Source organism: Lissotriton vulgaris, chromosome 3_1 (genome assembly GCF_964263255.1).
Source record: "Lissotriton vulgaris chromosome 3_1, aLisVul1.2, whole genome shotgun sequence".
Taxonomy (NCBI): domain Eukaryota; kingdom Metazoa; phylum Chordata; class Amphibia; order Caudata; family Salamandridae; genus Lissotriton; species Lissotriton vulgaris.
Window position 1 is genome coordinate 1,087,758,913 of NC_141689.1, and position 19,535 is coordinate 1,087,778,447.

The 19,535-nt window shown below is 43.4% G+C and overlaps 1 protein-coding gene across 1 annotated transcript in view; it reads right to left on the minus strand.

Annotated features, from left to right (window-relative positions):
• LOC147727460 (vitamin D-binding protein-like) overlaps window positions 1-19,535 on the minus strand; it is a 254,538-nt gene that overhangs the window by 73,527 nt on the left and 161,476 nt on the right. Inside the window, exon 3 of the mRNA XM_086961531.1 lies at window positions 4,910-5,042. Within this exon, the coding sequence (XP_086817657.1) occupies window positions 4,910-5,042 (133 nt within the window). The remainder of the gene's footprint in view (window positions 1-4,909; window positions 5,043-19,535) is intronic.

Here is a 19,535-nt window from a genome sequence, read left to right on the forward strand (position 1 = left end):
AGGTGCCTGTCACAGGGTGCAGGAATTAACACCACCACACATTTCCCTATGGGAGCATGTACTACAGCCGGTTTATGGCCATAATACCTGCTCCCATAGGCAATAGTTTGGTTCCACCCTAATCAGGCCCGACATTGTAATAGGCCCCTAAATGTCTGAGGGAGACACACCTAAAGAGTGCCATCTCTTTAACTGCCATTGGATATTGGAAGAAAGGAACGCAATTCAGCTAGCTCATTATGCAAAACAATGTGGTAGCAGAGAAAAACATAGAAGCATACAACATATTCCGTGGAAATGTCAAAATATCCAGAATTATTGAGAAACTATTTGGGAAGTTGTTAGGAGAATGAAAATTAGAGGTTTGCCCAAGAAATGTATAGTAGATTTACTGCTATATCTAACAAGAACCTGTAAAACGGTCAGGCACATGCCCAGATGGACTACAACATGTATAATCATGGCGAGACATGGCATACCGATCATATAGAGACACTCAAACTCCAATTTTCGGCAAAATGGATGAGATATGTAGAGTGCCACCAACTGACTGCAGTGGAAAGCGTTGCAGTCAGATTAAGGACGGTTCTTATCTCTAAAGGAAGGGGGAGGCATGGAAAAGGAGGAGGACAGCGAATGTGGGGGGGAAGAAATATTACACATAGGGGAAAACAGGCATTGGCAAAGACAATAGATTAGACCATGGTAATTTGATAGGATGGTGAATGTTTTGCAATTTTTATTACACGCATGCAGCACAAAAAGAAAAAGAAAATACGCCTGCACCTGAATGTGGCTGCCATAAGCTTGCAAATTAAAAGCTTTAATTTAAAAAACATTCACTGATGTGGCTGTTTTACTATTGACGGTTTTGAAATAACAATCCTTTCTGATGTGCTATACATTTTTTTTTATTATTTGTGCAAAAGACAAGAATAAATCACCACCTACTGCCAAACTAAAATCATAGGCTGCTACAAAGTTTCAGTGTCACTTTATAACACCAACTTTAGAAGATGGGAAATAAATAGCAGTCTAACTAGACATTCTACCTGCAGACTAAATTGTCGTTATTTAAAGTTAATATAACAAGTTCAATTGGAAGCAACTTTGATACTGAACAGTAAGGAACTATTTTTAGACAGATGTAAACAATGTGCACAAGCTTTTGTATAGTGCAATATAGTGGATGACTAATTTTCCCATGCAGTATGCTGTGGAGAGCGGAAACAAAATGTTAATGACAATAAAACAGACCTATGGATGAAGCCCGTTGACCAAGCACCTCTATTATGAATATTGTATATGACGTTTTTGAAAAAACAATAATCTAGTGAGACAGCAAAAGCTGTCTCAAAGGCCATGTGTAAAAAAGATAATGTAAGACTAAAAGGATTGATGTAAGCCATTGACAGAATACACAAGGGGAATTTAGGAAACAGGGAGTGAAAACCTGAGACCTAGAGGACTAATTTTAGTGCCAATCAACAGAGTTTGATCAATTGTTTCTAATTTGTATTAATTAATTGTGTCCAGTCCATTTGTTGCATATTTGTAGCTTAAACACCTTCAGTCCTAGAAAAATATAAATCCACTAAATATTCCCAACTTTCATGGAACATAACTTTAAGTTTTCCATTTGTGTTTGTGTCATCAGTAACTTAGGTTGTTGAGAGTGGTAGCCACTCACATTCTGCTAATTTATTTTGGACGTGAAGTCTCACAGCTTTGGCTTGTGGTCACACGCTGTGATTGGACAGCTACCTCAGGTGAGGATGTTCATCCTTGCCCTCAGCCACGTCAGTGACTTCCAAATGTTACAGCTGCTGCTTTGTGCTGTTTATCTAAATATTTACTGTCCTTAATGAGACCCTTGATACGGCTTTCGATTTTTGCGTGGGGGTATATTAAAACAGCGCATGCTGCCCTTTTCAAGGCAATGCTTTTTAGCATAAGTGCCAATAATGACAAAGTATCAAACAAAATGCCAAAGTTCAGATGATCCTGCTTGGTGCCAGATTCATTGCAACACAACCACTACATCCAGAGACAACAGAATGCTCAGAAAACTTACCAGTAAGTTACTACGAATCCACTTTCCGCATGCCACCCCTATCCTCTTGAGGCGGGCACTATTCATGAAGGACTGGGCTGATTGAAGGGATGAGAATATAATGCATATAGGAAACATAGGGATGGACAGGAAATCATATCAATGAATCCATGACTGCACCTGGTCCATGATGTTGGAGTAATATAGTGGGCAACATTATTCAGCATCTTGCACACAAGTTGTACATTGAACACTAATCACTCCTAATAGCAGAGGCCCGAAGAGCGTAATTGATTTCTAACCATATGTCATGAACTAAAAGCATCAATCAAAATGGCTGCATAACACAATACCAATACCCAAAATATCAATCTGGAAATACATTAACTGCTGAATATCAACTAACACTATATCTAAACAATCAAGGAAATGGTTTTGGGAAGCAGAGCAGGTGGGCCGCTGCTAAGTCTCCCTTAGTAAGAGTACCCCATGGTGTATTTTAATTTGATGATCTGCATTTACCAAAAAGGAGGGAATTTAAAATTATAAGCCACAATTTCATATTCATTTTTTATACATGATATAAAACTTTATAGCGGCTACCGTGTCCATAAATCCACAACAAAATCAGGATGTTTGCAAGTCTTAATGATTCTAAATCACTCAAGTCAAAAAAATCACTTCTTATACATTCTTTTGTAAGAAATCAATCAGTAGGAAAACACAAGTATATACTACACGTGTTTTGCTGTACCTCCTTTAAGGTTAAAAGAAATGTACCACATTATGTACATACTTTTCTGATCCAGCCCCCTTTCTTGTACCTCAATACTTTCGTTTTTTCATCTATCGGATTGTGCTGCTGGTCATATCAACCCTTGATTGTCAGCTGGAGGTGTATGAAAGGAGCTAGCATCAGCACAGAATGTCCATTACAGTGAAACCAATGAGACTCCACCAAACGACATACAGGATGGTGTCCAAACCCGGAAGGTTTATTAACAATTTTAGTCAAAGTTACAAATCAATCAATCTTTAAATCAAGTTATCAAATATACATGCATATCAATTTGATCAAGCCATCTGTATATTATTAAAAAGCCGCAAAATATAACCAAATGCGAGGCACAAAATAGAAAAAAGATTGGTTCCATAAAGGAACTTCCCTAATCATAATAAAGCATTGAAAGTAAGTCCTGGGCACACGGTCAGAGTGATAATTCAGAGTGTCAATGCACAGTTTTATGGTACATAATGTGGAAGAATTGCAAAGGTTGACATCAGTAATTTCTTATAGTAGGTTTGTATTTATAAAGTCTTAGAGTATGTCACAAAAGAGCACCGCCGACACGTGTTTCGTCACCATAGGTAGTAACCCGTGACTCTTCAGGGCTGACTGTAAGTGATGAAAGCGTGCGATATCGCTAGACCGGTGATAATGCTGGATGGGTCGGTCCCAATCAGTTCCGAATCCAAGCGAAAATAACGGAGTCCCTCCGCTACCGGAAAGACGTATCCCACCACTTCTCTCCTGCTTATTCAGGAACCTGTAATTACGGACGTACCGCCTGTTATTTTCGCTTGGATCCGGATCCGATGGGGACAGAGACTGACCTGTCCTTCCCCAACAACCACCTTAGTTTCTTTATTACCTTGTTGCCACACACCCGTTCTTGACCGGGTTGGAATTATCACCGGTCTAGGGATATTGCACGCTTTCAGGATCAGGATCTGGATCTGCTAAACTATACTAAGATTTACACAATTAATTCACAGTAAAAAGTTCTGGAAGCTTCGTCCCACAAAGACCCTCTGGTTGGACCAATGGGGGAACAGTGTCTTCAGGGAGCAGGGAAACTCCCCACGTACCCATCACCAAACAAAGCAGCACACAGCTGTATGGCTTCCAAAGTAGCACCAGTCTGGTCTGACTGCTACAGGAGACTCTCTCCCATCCCTATGCTTCGCAAGTACACAGCCATCCCAATTACTGTTCCCTAATCAATCAGTTCTCAGCATAAACAAAAGCTTATTTTAACTAGCGAAGTAGATAGGTCACCTGAAATTGAAAGAAAACATGAGAACAACTCAATAGGAACATTTAATTCTGAATACAAGGAAGACCTAATAAGAATATGGTGAGGCTTAAGACGTAGACAGAATCGTGCTATCGTTAGGAGAGAAAATGGCAGTTAAGTGAAGTCAGTTAGTATAAGCTACAGCTCAAGTATAATTCAATTAATCAAAAGTGGCTTCAGCTATGAGTAAATATAGCCACTTGCTAACACTATGATTAGTAAATTGTCATACTGATTCATATTTTATTAGATAGATGAATATTTGATGCATAAATGTATGATGCACTAAATTATGCTGCTCCAGTTCTTAATTTCACATGCTATGTCCCAGTGGAGAAGAGGATTTGCTGATATTTATGTCCCAAAGAATCGAAAATAACGGTTCCATGTTGCTGCTACATAGCTTTAAACTTATGAAAGCAATAACTGCAAAATACTAAAATAGTGCACGCTGTTGTACTTAGTGGCACCAAAGATAAGGCCAACCATGATGGTACAAAATTACTATTTTGGTTTCATGTCACCCTGGATACCATTGACAAAGGGTGTATGTTTCATGGAGCAGATTGAGAACGAAATACAGCAAGATTAGAATGCATGGTAAGGAAATACAAGTGTTGTAATTATCCCTTGAACTCCATCTCGATGCAGGAATGGGAATCACCCTTGTCGAAAGATTTAGTAAGGAAGAGGTATGCAATTGTGCCACTTCCTTATAATCAAGGATTTGCATTCAACACAAGCACATGAGTAGATTAAACTAATGCATGGTGGTTACCTTATCCTGAAAGCATTCAGGCCCTGCACCATACATACAGCAGTTGGAAGAGAAGGTCAACAGAGTGGTCACCAGTCTTGTTATGTCACCAAATGAGGAGGTTGGTAGACGCTGAGCATAAAATACCAGAGCACTGAAAAGGATAACAAGGAATGTTGTGAATCTAGAACACAGTCAACAGACTATAATAATAATAATAATTCTTTATTCGGCTTTACACATTGGAAAACCATAAAAGCAACAATTGATAATTCAATTTCATATTATAGAAAAAATCATGTTGTAGGATAAAATTCAGACAAAAACGAATTAATATGTTTAAAACAGAGCATCAACTTATTCATTGCGTCATCTAGGACTAGAGCCGGCATAAATTTTACAGATTTTTCCTATGTTTCATAGCGCATTTTAGAAAGTTAAGGACAAGATAACAAACATGTTCTGATTCTAACAGTTGGAGGCGTAGCATTGCGGGACGACACTGTCTAAGTCCCCAGCGCCTTAATAATGGTAGTAGCCAAATTTTCCTGTGTGGATGGTGGAATTTACAAAACAGAGTTGTATGTAAATTGGTCTGTGTGGATTCCTCATCGCAGGGACCAACAGGGAGAACTAGATCCCATTTATTTCTCTCGGGAAAGGCTACTAGTCTATGAAAAAGGTCCAACCTGAATCTTGTCAGTAACATTCTATCGTACGTACTAGTCTGTAATGTTAAATACGGCTGGATAGAGTATGTGACCTGAATCAAGTTGGCCTGAAGGACCGAGGGTTTTGACGACTCAGAAGTCAGCCTCAAGGACTCTAAATGTCTCAGGGCCAGTTGTTTCAGCTCTTTCTTTGGTGTATAAGTGATGCCTTCGGGTTGAAGGTAATACTTCTCCAAGTCAAGATCCTTGAGGAAATTTCTGATGTACCGGAGCCAAGTTATTTTTGACGATTGGTCCAGAGCCATTGTGTCTGCTAAGATTGTCTGTGTCAGCGCATTTTTATCGGAGGTCCAGAGCAATAACGGCTGTATCTTTAACAAATCCTCCAGATAGGGAATTCCAAGTTCCAGGGGCGATGCATAGATGGAGGTACGCCTCTGTGTTGCTAAAAGGAAACTAAGAAAGGTATTTTCTGCCACCTGGAGGGCGCTAACATCTACATGTCCCCAGACTCCCGCCCCATACAATGCGATAGCCTGACACTTGGCGCTATAAATTTTTAGTAGCTCCACTGGTGCCCTCCTCCCCAATCTCTGAGAAAAGCTCATCAGGGCCACTATGGCTCTTTTAAAGAGATGGCACCTTGCCTCTACTGCTGGCCTCCACTTCAGCCTTTCGTCAATCATGATTCCCAAGTACGGGTACTGGGCAGTTACCTCAAGTTTTTGGTTTTGGAGATAGATGTCCTTTGCTCGTTTTTTCCCACTGCCTGCTACCATGACAAACGTTTTTTTAACATTCACGTGTAGGTCCAATTTACCCATAAAATCCGTATACCTATTCAGAGATTTCTGCAATTCGCGTGGGGTACGCGCCAGAATGACGGCATCATCTGCATAGAGCAGAGCGGGAATCAGGCGCTGTTTAACCCGCGGGAGATCCTGGCCCCCCCTCAGCATCTCTTCTTCCAGGCCATTTGTGTACAATGAGAAGAGAAAGGGGGCCAGAACACACCCCTGCCTGACTCCGCACTCTACTCCAAAAGATTCCGTCAGCTCCCCCTTCGTGCCAAGGCGCACCCTAGCAGACGCTTTTGAGTAAAGTTCTCTCAGGAAATCTAAAAGAGGGGAATCCACGCCCATTTGACTCAGAACCATCCAGAGTTTTGCGTGTGAAATGCAATCAAATGCGGTGAACAGGTCTACATACACCATGTAGACTGTGTCCTTCTTTGCTTGTGTGTATTTACTCAATATCAAGCTAAGATTGAGGGCTTGCTCTACCGTTCCAAACCCCTCCCGAAATCCAAACTGGAGATCGGAAATAATGCCTCCCTCCTCAGCCCACTGCCGAAGACGCTCAAGGACTACCCTGCCAACGACCTTGCCCAGCAAGTCCAGCAGAGAGATGGGGCGGTAGCATTTAACATCCTGACGATCCCCTTTTTTGAAAATCGGGACCATGATAGAATGAGTCCAGGATTTTATCAGTCCCACTTTTGCAGCTGCAGTACAGACTCTGGTAAGAATGGGGGCCCAGAGATCCAGATTGTGTTTAAAAAGATCCACTGGGACCCCATCTGGGCCTGGAGCTTTCCCGATTTTACTTGTTGCCAGTGCCACTAATAGCTCGGAGATGTCGAAATGCAGGGGTATTGGGTATTCGACTGTTGGATATGTGTTTTCTGTCCCACCTGATGTTACTGTGTTTTTAAAGATTTTGGAGAAGTGGGACACCCAAGTATCTTCATCTATGGCCACTTCTATCTTGGGACTGTTATGGTCTGTTAGGTAGGGGGATCTGACGGTTCGCCAAAAAGCCTCGCTATTAATAGAGACGGCACTAATATGTAGGTCGTCCCATAATTTCTGTTTTAGTTCTTGTATTCTTAATTTGCGTGCCTTTCCATAGTGCTATCTAAGGAGTTGGATCTTCGCCGTGTCTCTGGGTGTTTTTTTCAGGGTCAGCTTTAGGTTAGTTAGGGCCACAGTACAAGTATGGTTAAACCACCCTTTAGTGGTTGGGATCGAGCTCCTTGATTTTTTTGTGAGAAGACCCTTTGTTTTCTCTAATATTTGGGTAAAATTATTGATGACTTCTTCATCTGTTTCTAATAAATCCAGACATTTAATTATATTTGGGTATGCCGCTTTTACCAATTTTTGGGTAATTTCGGCGGATTTATTTTCTCCAATTTTAAAGTGTAACCATTTTGTTTACCCAACTCCAATTTATTCTGTGCGAGGGTTTTCGCTATGACTGTAGTTGAGGGCTTGGAATCGGTCAAATAAAGGTCCATCCTCAAGGCAGAATGATCGTGTAATACATTATTCAAAACCTGGAAGGATCTGACTATACGTAGCAGCACAGACGACAGGAGGATTTAATCGACTGTTGTTTATTATTATTATTATTATTATTATTGCATTTATTGAGCGCACAGCTACCCGGAGGTTTCCCGGCGCTTGCGTTGGGAACCCGTCCTGGCTTTTCCCTGTGAGATAGCCCCTACCGGGCATCCCCAAGGTGAAAGCCAGGCATCCCGCCGCAGGGGGGCCATTGTGGAGATTAAGCAAGCTTAATGCCCAGAGTTGCAGAGTGAGAACCCATGATTAGAGCAGGCACCGAAGCGAGAATTATCGAGTCCGTGGACATTTGAGCTCAAGACCCTGCCGCGTCGGGAATTGAACCCTGGTCCCGGGTCTGACCTCAGCTTCCGGGCCTGCCTGCTCTACACCGTGAGCCACACTTCTCCACATATGTTGGTTGCAGGAACTCTGAGCCTGGGCTTGACCTATTGGCTATTGCAAGATCTAAGTCAGATAGCACGTTATTCATGGCAATCCCCACCTTAGTATGGGCAAAATGCATGAGTGGAGCATCATATTCGTCCACTATCCCGCAGCAATTTTTGTCAGCTTGTGGGCATGGGTGGAGATTAAAATCCCCTCCCCATATAAGATGAATCACCCCTTTGCGTGCCTTGGATTGGTACAACTGAGTTACTTTCTCCTGAATGTTAGAGAGAAGGGTCAGAAATTGGTCATCCTCTAAGTTGTTATAAAGGTTAATCAAGAGGATGGACTCCTTGTTCTTGAAGGAGAGAGACAGTAATTGGAAATTTGGGTCAGAGTCGACTATGGAGACTTTTAGGTGGTTCACGGTATTTGCGATGTATGTAGTTAGCCCTCCCTTAGGTCTGCCCACGCTTCTGCCCGGGGCTGGAATGGAGTATGCTTTATAGCCCAGGAGGTGAAGCTCCATCATGGACCATGTCTCCTGGAGGCAGATAATTTTACCTGCCTCCAGGAAGTGCCTGGCAGTCCCATCCTCAATTTTAGGGCGTAAACCCGCAACATTCCAGAAAAAGATAGGTAGGGGCAAGGGTTCTGGAATAACCATCACCGCTTTATTTGCTACGGAAATTGTTTTTATTTTTGGTGTTAACTGGGGTAGATTAGGATTCATAAATTTGGTCTCCGTTAGTGGTCAGTCGACCATTTTGAGGCCGCTAAATCGATTCCTCGTCGGGATGCTAAACCAGGCATCCCATCGAGGTGGCTCTCTATGAGCCATCCTCTGTGTGTGCGGGCCCCAGTTGTCCCATCCTCCTCCCTGATAGCGTGGCCCCACTGAATGCCAAGAACTATCATAGTCATAGTGGCGAGGGCCCCCTACTTGCCTTGTGTTACCATGTTCAAAGTGACGAGTGGGTGCTACAGCCCAGGGGGTGTCATGATCGTTAAAGGGACCATTACGATGTCTTAAAGGATAGAAAAAAGAGAGTGGTTTAGTGCCTATACCTCCATTTACACTCGGGTAGTCCCAAGAGCAAATGTAATCTACTACTGGGGGGTCTTCGAATGTAATCACAATACAGTCTCCCGGGATTGTTTTTCTGCCATTACCCACCCATGGAGTCCTACGTACCGACAAAATCCTACATTGCCAAGTTGGTGGAATGGGGCGATTGATATTTAGACAGTGTTGGGCCTTGTTTTTCAATGACCACATCGGTTCTGCGTTGTGATCCACTAGCTCGGGCACACCTGTCATTACCACTACAAAGGGGCATGCTTCCGGTGGCATATCGACAGGAAATCTAACTTCGGGAGGTCCTCTAGGGCCGCCTCTGTTGGATGCTGGGGCCGAAGTTTTCGGGGCCGGAGTTTTAGAAGCTGGAGTTTTAGTAGGCGGAATTTTAGAGATCTGGGTATTAGAAGCCGGAGTTTTAGGTACCAGTTTCTTTGGCGCCGATGTCTTAGGCGCAGGTGGTATTATTGACAGGGCGTTTCCTTGTGGTAGGGTTATGGCAACATTTGTGGAAGAATTCACAGTTGTGTTAATATTTGATGTTCCATGGAGTGTTGGTTTAGGTGTTACGTCTGAGGGTGTAGATACATTCTTTTGTGTAATTGCAGGCTTTTGTGCCCCCGGCACTTGCTTGTATTGTGTGAGGTTTGTGATCTTGGATAACTGGTTCTCTATCTTCGCTAACCTTGCTTCTACTGGTTCAAGTGTTGATTTCAATAAGTCTGCGATCTTGTTTAGCAGCTGTGAGTTATTACTATTGGTATTTTCCTTGCTACAGGATAAAAGAATAGGGGATTCTGAACTACTGGGGACAGGAGTATCGTGTGCGGATAGGTGAATAATCGCTGAAACTACTAGCTGTTCTGTTCTAGGGGGTGCGTTCTCTATCATACTGGGCATGTCGCCGATCTCATTGGGTATGGAATTTTTCAGGTCATTCTTTCGTTTCCTTACGGCACCCTCCCTCCTCCCTCTTGCTTTCCTTCTTTCCTCTGGTGTAATTTGTAGTAACAGCTCTGGTGTTCTTTCCAGATCTAAGCTTATCTGGAAGTCAGAGAGCTGGGAAGCCGACAGGTCCACATTGTTTGGTAGGCTACGCCTACTCTCACAAAGTGTCCTTTGGCCAGAGTTATTATCTAATACGGGGGTTCTAGCGTCTGCCAAGTTACCCATAGAGGATCTCTTAGCAAACGCTAAGTCCAAGGACACCCTACCTTCCATCAGAGAAATGCTATGGTCGATAAATGAGTTTGCCTTGGTGATGAACTCATCCATAGGGCCTAATAGTCTGCCCACACCCCCCGCTGCCTTAGTTTTGTTTCCTCTGGTTAGCACCATTATTCATGTTAGACCAATTCAGGAAAATAAAATCTTATATGGACAAGAGGTCAGTAAAGCAGAGTGTTTCAGAGCTCGCCTGTGCAAAGTCAGTGATTTTACAGTACATACGTTTCGATGTAGATTGCAGGAGGTGGGAGTTAGAGAGATGGCCCGGTCCGGTCTCTCGCGTCCTCGAACGGCCTCAAACAGCCACCCTTTGCCCGGGCTTAGCCCGGCGCCCGCCCGCTCACGTCCTGCGGTGCGCGTGGCTTGCACTGATCTTAAGGCTATTGGGTAGGCCGGACACCCGGGATGGAGGGGGGTCTAGAGGGAAGAGTCTCCAGGTGCGGCAGATTGACAAGCCGCTAGTGTTCCTAGGACTCGCAGTCCCACTGTTCCTTCCGCCGCTCACATGATCTCCTTCAGCTCGTGCTGGGACAAAGGACAACAGCTTTCAGCGGTCAAGAATCCACCGGCAACTAAGAGCGGCACCTGCGGAGCGGGGTCGCGAGTCGCGGTTTTGAAGACCCCGGAGGGAGGCGGGGTCTAGAGGGAAGAGTCTCTGGGTGCGGCAGATGGACAAGCCGCTAGTGTTCCTGGGACTTGCAGTCCCACTGTTCCTTCCGCCGCTCACACGGTGTCCTTCAGCTCCTTCTGGGACAAAGGACAACAGCTTTCAGTGGTCAAGAATCCACCGGCAACTACGAGCGGCTCCCGCGGAGCGGGGACCGCGAGTCGCGGTTTTGAAGACCCGGGAGGGAGGCGGGGTCTAGAGGGAAGAGTCTCCAGGTGCGGCAGATAGACAAGCCGCTAGTGTTCCTGGGACTCATAGTCCCACTGTTCCTTCCGCCGCTCACACGATCTCCTTCAGCTCCTGCTGGGACAAAGGACAACAGCTTTCAGTGGTCAAGAATCCACCGGCAACTACGAGCGGCTCCCGCGGAGCGGGGGCCGCGAGTCGCGGTTTTGAAAACCCGGGAGGGAGGTGGGGTCTAGAGGGAAGAGTCTCCGGGTGCGGCAGATGGACAAGTTGCTAGTGTTCCTGGGACTCGCAGTCCCACTGTTCCTTCCGCCGCTCACACGATCTCCTTCAGCTCCTGTAGAAATCAGGTAAAATGACACATCTGTCCTAGGCTGATTGCCTAAGGTGCACACGCTCCTCCAACCGCTGACATTTGCGGGGGCACCGTTGTGTGTGCCCTGGGACAGACTACTTCAACTTACAAAATAAAATATAAACTACTGCCAGTATCCTACAAATGTTTATGCAATTGTAAATTAGTAAAGCCTTAAAAAATAACGCTTAAGGGCAGCCATGGGGTATTGATCGCTGTCTGTCTTGCTGTTCACACCTCACGGGCTACTTTTCAACACCTCTGAAGTCACTAGTTTGATTTGATCCTTTAAACGTTAGCATGCTGTTCATTTTTCCTAGTATCAATAGATGACTGTTTGTACATGTTAACAACCTAAACAGGTAGCATGACATTACAACGTGATAAAACATAAACATACAAACGCAAACATTTATACTTGCCTTATATGCGTGGTAAAGGCATATGCATTGTAGAGAAATGTGTGTTAACAAGAGCGTGGTAATGGCTCTGCATGATAAAAAAAACTCATTGTAATGACTGTTTCACAACAGGCTGTGCCTTCGAGCTTTTAAGAAAGGTTGTTGCAAAGGAACCCTCAAAAGGCCTCAGTCTGAATCAATGTGGTCGCGCTTCCCCTGGACTTGTTTCATGTTTGCTACCTATGTAATGTTGGCTGACACCCTTGAACAAATGGTAAATGTCAATGTCTACTGAGATGACGCCCCGGTAGCAGAACATTGAAATAGGTAGTGATCAATTTAGACTTTTTACCCGAAAGCATTGCTGGAAATGGGAAAATAATTCTCTAGGATCCCACATCTTGGGTGAGGGTGGGAGTGATGGCAGAATGTTGGCAGAATCATAAGCAAGATGACGAGGAGAGGAGTAAATGCAAACCCGTGTCTGATCTGTCACTGCATATGAATTCATTTTTTAAACTCTTCACCTAAACACATTGACAACAAGGAACTGTGATAGGAAAGCAGTTATATGCCTTATTTAATTTTTCACAATCAGACATTTTAAAGGGGCTTACTCAATTAAGACACGTGCCCCGAATACCTATGATGTCAGAAAGTTCACTGTAGAGTACTGGCAAGACAGCTCTAAAATGGGTTCTTTGGGATTTTGGTAACACATATTATTAAATGCCAAAACACACTTCAAGTTGTAACCAGCCCAGTGACAGGTGCCGGTTCATCTGTTAAGGCGGAGGAGCATCACCCTACTGCTATTTCAGCAGTGCTAAAAAGAAAAAGAAAATGATAATAACATGACGTTATCATTTTCTTTTTCTATGCGGGAGACGGGGCAGGGCTGGCTCCATGATGTCAGAGCAGGGGAGGACACAAAGCTTGGGAAAGTCAAAAATGCTTTCAAATCTGACTTTATTTCGCACACACTATGAAGTGACTAGCTGTGTCTTTATTTCTGATGAACAAAGTGTAAAGTTCCTTCTATGCTCACAAAAATTCTGGCAAAAGAAATTACTGATTGTCGAGGGTTGTCCATGAAGTCAGGAACTTGCACCCAGACTGAACTGGAGAGGAGAAAAGAGTTGCATATTCACCCTGCTGCTACTCCTTGTAAGAGACATAGGCAGGAATGCGCTGTATTTAAGGTAATACAGTGCATTCCTGTCCATTCCCTTGCGCTGGCGTACAATGGGCTGCCTAGCACCAATGCAAGCATCCTGGCACCATGGTGTTTTGAGAGGTCTTTTCCTCTTTCTAAGAGCGCTACAGAATGCAGAGAAGAGAAAGAGGAAAAAACAAGGAGAAATAAAGATATTTCTCCTTGTTGCGCCTCCCCTGGGAAGGCAGAAATATTTTTTGGGTGCATTCCTAGGTTTATCAGTTCTTGTAAACTGGTAAAGCAATGGAGCGGTGCACTACCAGGGTATAGTGGCATTCAATAATGAAGCACGATCAGTTACTTCGTTGGTACCATCTTTATTCAAAAAGATCCAAATGAACAGAAAACAGATAATTACCTGGGCTGGATTCCAGGCCATCATGCTTTACTCATTATACCACTCCAGACAGAGACAAGCCATATCCAAATCACTTGGTCCTGCTCCAAGAGGAACAGATGAAGCTAAACTCCCAGGTCAGGCCAGTGTCCATAGGACACGACTGATTTAAGGCTTTTCGGCCTAATCAGTGAGGTGCAGCTTAAGTCCGACGGCACATTGAGCAATCCCATTTCTGGGCACATATGTTGCACTTAGTGAGTCTCACTCAGAAAAAAAAAAAAGCAGATCTAAACATGGAGTTGCAAACTTGTGTTATAACCCTAACAAGTGAGTCCATCACCGGGGGCAGAACTTTAAAAGGACAAGGGTCCAAAGCTGATCCAGTTTTAATGGATGTAGTAATCTCCATTGTTTGGTCATCCGTGAGATCAGTAAAACATCTGAATAAAAGGTGAGAAGAGATGTTACTGGTGGAATTTAAGATGACATCTGTTTTAGAGGAAAAAGCTAAGTATATATCAATTACTTTTGTAAAAAAGTAATTTGCAAGTGCATCACAAAGTGATTGGGAAGGTGGGGGTGTTAAATCGGGAACATTTCCAGCAAGCTGCCTTGAGATCTCGTAAAGTTGCTTACTTGAGTTTTTCGCCTTCTCTATTTGTTCGGCAAAGAACTTCTTCTTTGCCTCTGCGATCATAGATTTATAGGTTGCGAGAATTTCCTTGTAACTAGCTTTACTCTCTAAGTTGTAAGATTTTCGCCAATGCCTTTCCCTATTCCTACATAATTGTTTCTGTTTCCTTAAATCGTCGGTGAACTATGGGGCCGAGGGAGTGGCCCTATTTCTTGACAAAGTTTTAGTAGGTACTAATGAATGAGTAGCATACCCTAGCCAGTCCTGATATTGAAGCGTAGCAACATTAGGATCATTGCTAAAGTGGGGCGAGTACTGTCCAATAACTCTCTTAAGTCTGTCTTATTTATGTCTTTCCAGACCTTTAACAATTCTGGTCTGGAGATAATGGCTCTGTGAATCGGGCTCTCCGTAATTATAATTCTGCTTAAGATGGCATGATGGTCAGACCATGGCATAGGGAGGATATCTGTTATACACAGTCCTCAAGATTGGAAAAAATGCCGTCCAAAATATGGCCGGCCTCATGAGTGGGGGATGTAACCACCTGGTGGAACCCCCACGTTTCTATGTCTGTGAGTAGGGAGATGGTGTCTTTATCATCAAGTTGCTCTAAATTGAAATTACAATCACCCATGACTGTAAAGGATTCTTCAGTCATTGATGATCCCAGTAACGAGCCTAGATTGGAAAGAAAGCCTGTACGTACTCCTGGAGGTCGGTATAATAACACTCCTTTAAAATTATAAGACGGGGTTAACTTAATGTCAAAGTGTAAAGCCTCACAGTATTAAGAAGGGATGGACAAGGTCCTTACTAAGTAACTTTCCCTGGCGATTATGGCCAGCCCACCTCCTCTTTTTTTACCCTTTCTATCTTGACGGTAGGCCTTATATCCTAGCGGGACCGCAATCACTAGATCCGGATCCGATGCTTCGTCCATCCAGGTTTCCGTGACCAACAGGATGTCTAGTTTCCTATCTGTGATTAGTTCCGCTATTTCTTGCCTATGCTTTCCCAAGGACCGAGCATTAATAAGTCCTATACAAATCTTGACCACTTTTGAATTGGTCTTTCCAGTAGGATATACATTGCTAGTGTGGATGGGTATGACGGTGTTGCATTGAGGACAACTCAATGATGAGGAGTTTATGGCGGACTCCGGATCATGCCTTGTACAGTGGATTATAGGGGATAAGCCCAACTCTACATTATGTGATCTAGAGTATGTTAGACGATCGTTCGATGCCATTGGGCCAGGGGAAATGGCCCTTGGCCCGCTCCTGGCGCGGACAGGTGCAGACGGGCTTGCCTTTGGCGCGCCGCCGGTGCGGACGCAATGGTATTACCCTTTTATCCAGTGTTGAGGAGGGTGGGAGGCGGCCAACTACTGGAACGCCACCCTTTCCTTCCCCCAATATGGCGGCTGCTCACCAGCACCAATTTAGAGGTAACGTGTAAAGTATTTATGCACCACTCAAGTAGCAGTAAAATTAAAACACTACATAAGTAAAATCCCAAACCAATTTAATAACATAGAATAAATGTTTATAAATCAAATGACACCAACATGATAAAATTCCAATGGGCAGAACTGTAGTTATGAGTTTTTAAAGTTTTCAGTGAAAATTGCACCAAAATGGACAAAGCGCGACTTGTGGGTATCTGGTTGTGCTAGACGAGGTTAAAGTCACACGATCAGATAGACAGAGCGCGGAATAGACACAGGGACCAGGTTCATCCTGGTAAAGAGTTTACTTTCTCTGAGTCCAAGTGTACGCAAGGAGCCTCAGCTGGGGATTCGTATTGGCGAAGGCTGCGATGCAGTCATTGTTGGCACATGCAACAAGTCGCCGCTGCTGCTTTGCATAGACAGGAGATGTGACGATCAATACTGAGGTGAGGATCCTGCTCACTGTAACAAAGAGCCACAAACATATGGATTTTAACCTATAGTTGCAGTCATAAGTAGGAGGAGTACACTCTGATTCCAGCCAACACTCCAGGTCCTATGAGGCACCTCTTGGGGATCAGGACTCTCTCCAGCAGGGGCCAGCAGCAGGGCTCAAGCATGTCTAGTTGTGCTGGCTTGGTGGGCAGTTGAGGGGAAATTTCTAGATACTTGTTGTGTCCCTTTAGTTCAAACAGGTCAGCCAATTGACACTTTGAGTGACTTCTGGGGATCCTGGGTTCAAGGCAAGGAGGTCCAGTTTTCCTTCTTCAGACAGAAAGGCAATCCTTCTTCTGAATCTCCCACAGATCCAAGAGTGTTCTAATGAGTTGTTCTGAGGGCGCCCCTCTTATGCCCAGTGTAACCCTGTGGGTGGGGGATGCCCCCTTTGGCTCCAATCTGTCTAGCAAGACAAAGACAGGTGTCAGCTTCGTTTCTCAGTGGCAGGGTAGGCAGCCTTAGAAGTCAGGAAGTTGTTGGGCACAGCCTTTAGGCTACCTTTTGAGCTCAGGTAGGGCTAAGTACAACCCCCACTCCCACGCCATCCTGCTTAGGAAAGGAACAACCTGCCCACACCCAAGGCCCTTTTTCCACATGTCTGGAAGGAAGACACAGCATATCATAGGAGAACTAGTCACAGTCATAACGCAGGATACTGGCAGATAGACTCAATGGCAGTTTAAAACTGTACTACAGACTACAGAGGAAGGCCCGAGGGCTATTTTAGCGGAAGGCAAAATGAATGCTGTAGCATTTAATTTGCAGGCCCTGGGCAAATGTAGTACCATATACTAGGGACTGACAAGTCAATTAAAGTTAACAATTAGGTATACACTAATTTTACCATGTTTGCGGGTGATGGAGCAAGGTGAAGAACAAAATTTTGTTCTAACTTGTGAAGTTAATTTCCCATAATGAATAATCAAACTAATAAGCATGTGGTGAAATTATTAATCATTTTAGTTTAAAAATGCAAACATCAGTACACGCGGGATAAACTAATGTGCTTTATGTTGCAAACGCAAAGAAGAAAATAATAAACTAATCCTGTCTATTGTCCTTGTCAGTATTAAATGCGACTGTCTAACTAATGGCATGTGCTTAATATGTGTGCTTATGTTATGTCTTTTTGTGACAAAAGCTTTTGGAGTTCGCGCAGTTCTTGAAGGAAGAGTAAATATAAAGCTGCCTGACTGTGCTTCTGCTAGGTAACACAATTAACAGGGTTAATTAGTAAAGGAGGAGGGTAACAGAATGGGTCTCAATTCTTTAATTAATTGATGTCTTGTGTTTGTTAATTAATAGTTTCCAAAGTGAGGCCTAAAAGGTGGCACAGAAATATGGCTGACAGCACAGCAGACGTGAAACCTTGTCTAGAGTGAAGTATTGGCACGTACGCAGCTGTGAGGATTTTTGCTGCACTGACATTATTAATTGAAAAACAGTTTTTGATCAAGATGAACGTGCACATGAAGAATAAGCTTCAAGGACAGGATTTGTAAAAGTCTGCCAAGGTTAGGAAGTGAAAAGTACAAGACTCGAAGAAAAGTTACTCTTTTGAGGAAGCCAAATATTGTGGAAATGAAAGACAATAGGGTTTATGTGAAGCCTGGACTTGGTCGAGGATTGGAGATGATGTAATTTACTTTATCGTGGTCTAACACCGGACAGCCAATGAGGAGCTTGGACTCACTCGAAAGAATGTGAAATGTAGAAAGTTTAGCTAGAGAAAAAGCTATAAAACCTAACACTTGGGGCAGGGAAAAACTCTTGCTTCCTGATTCCTGAATGATGTGTCGTGCTGTTGGACTTTTGGTGCACGTAAGGACAGCAGACTTTAATTGATAATTTTCCTTTTCAGGTGAAGTGAGAAATAGACAGGGTAATAGATTTAGAAAATGGAAACTGTTATTCTGCTAATAATTCATGTTTCTGAATTTGCTTCATTAATGTCAGTTCATTAATTCATTTCCTTATTAAAAAGTTGTTTTTTTATTTGCTTATAAAATAGAGATTCTAAAACGTAAAAGCTCTTTCTTTATGAATAATAAAGTTAATAAAAATTAGATTTGAAAAGACAAGCTGGTCTTGTTTATTCATGGTCTAGTTACTATCAGTTGATCCAATCGCCTTAAGTGCTTTGATTTAATAAATGACAAATGCTTAAATCCATGGTGAAAGATGATAAACTGCAGTTGTATATAGTATTGTAAATATTATGTGAATAATTCATAAATCATACCACTAGATTCAGTTGCTCAAAAATTGTCTCATTGGTGTTATGGGCCTGTATAAGTGTTTCATAATAAATGGTGAGTATTGAGGTGAAAGGTACCGTTTGTGAGACAGTTTTTCAATAGGAGCGCTGGATCACGGGAAAGAGCACAAACACCTTACCACGGGTTAGCAATGTTAGTTAACTGAGTCCTTAAACCAACAAAAATGAGTTCAGTAAACGACATAGGGGAGTGAAGGTGAAAAGTCTGGGGGAATAACACACTAAGGATATCAGTTCTAATAGCCCCCCTCCAGACGGGAACACAACAAACCCAGCAACAAGTTCTGTGCCTCAATGTAGTGGTGCAAAGTAACAGAACAAGGCTTGGTCATTTCTTTCACACTCATTGGTCTTTTTTCACTCAGATCACAGTTTTATTTATTTATTTTTAACATTTCTAGAGCGCACTGTTACCCGGAGGTGTCCTGGCGCTAACATGGTTGAACTAGGGTGTGAGGGTAAAGAGCTTTAGTGAGTAAAGAGCCAGGTCTTCAGCGCTCTTCTGAAAGATAACAGGTGATGTTGAGGGGAAGTTTATTCCAGGCTACTGCTGCGCCTAGGGAAAAACTCCTGTCCCCCCATCTTGCTTTCTTGACTCTGGGGACTGATACCAGCGCCAACCAGGTGAATGGTTTTGGGGGGCATGACTGATTAGCCAAAGGCAGAGCATGGAATTGGGTCCTCTACTTGCAAGTGTCCCCTTATTGTTACTCATCACAAGATGTTCTGAGTCTGTGGATTCCTGATCTTAGTTGCTGTTATGTCCTCGAATTTCTCGACATGCACACCTCCCTCCATTTGCATCCTGGACCGACATTATTCTAGTACTGCTTCACACATTCCGGTCAGTGCTCCTTTCTAGGTCTGTGTTCCTTGCACCTCTTGCACTGCGTGAGATTACAGCCTAC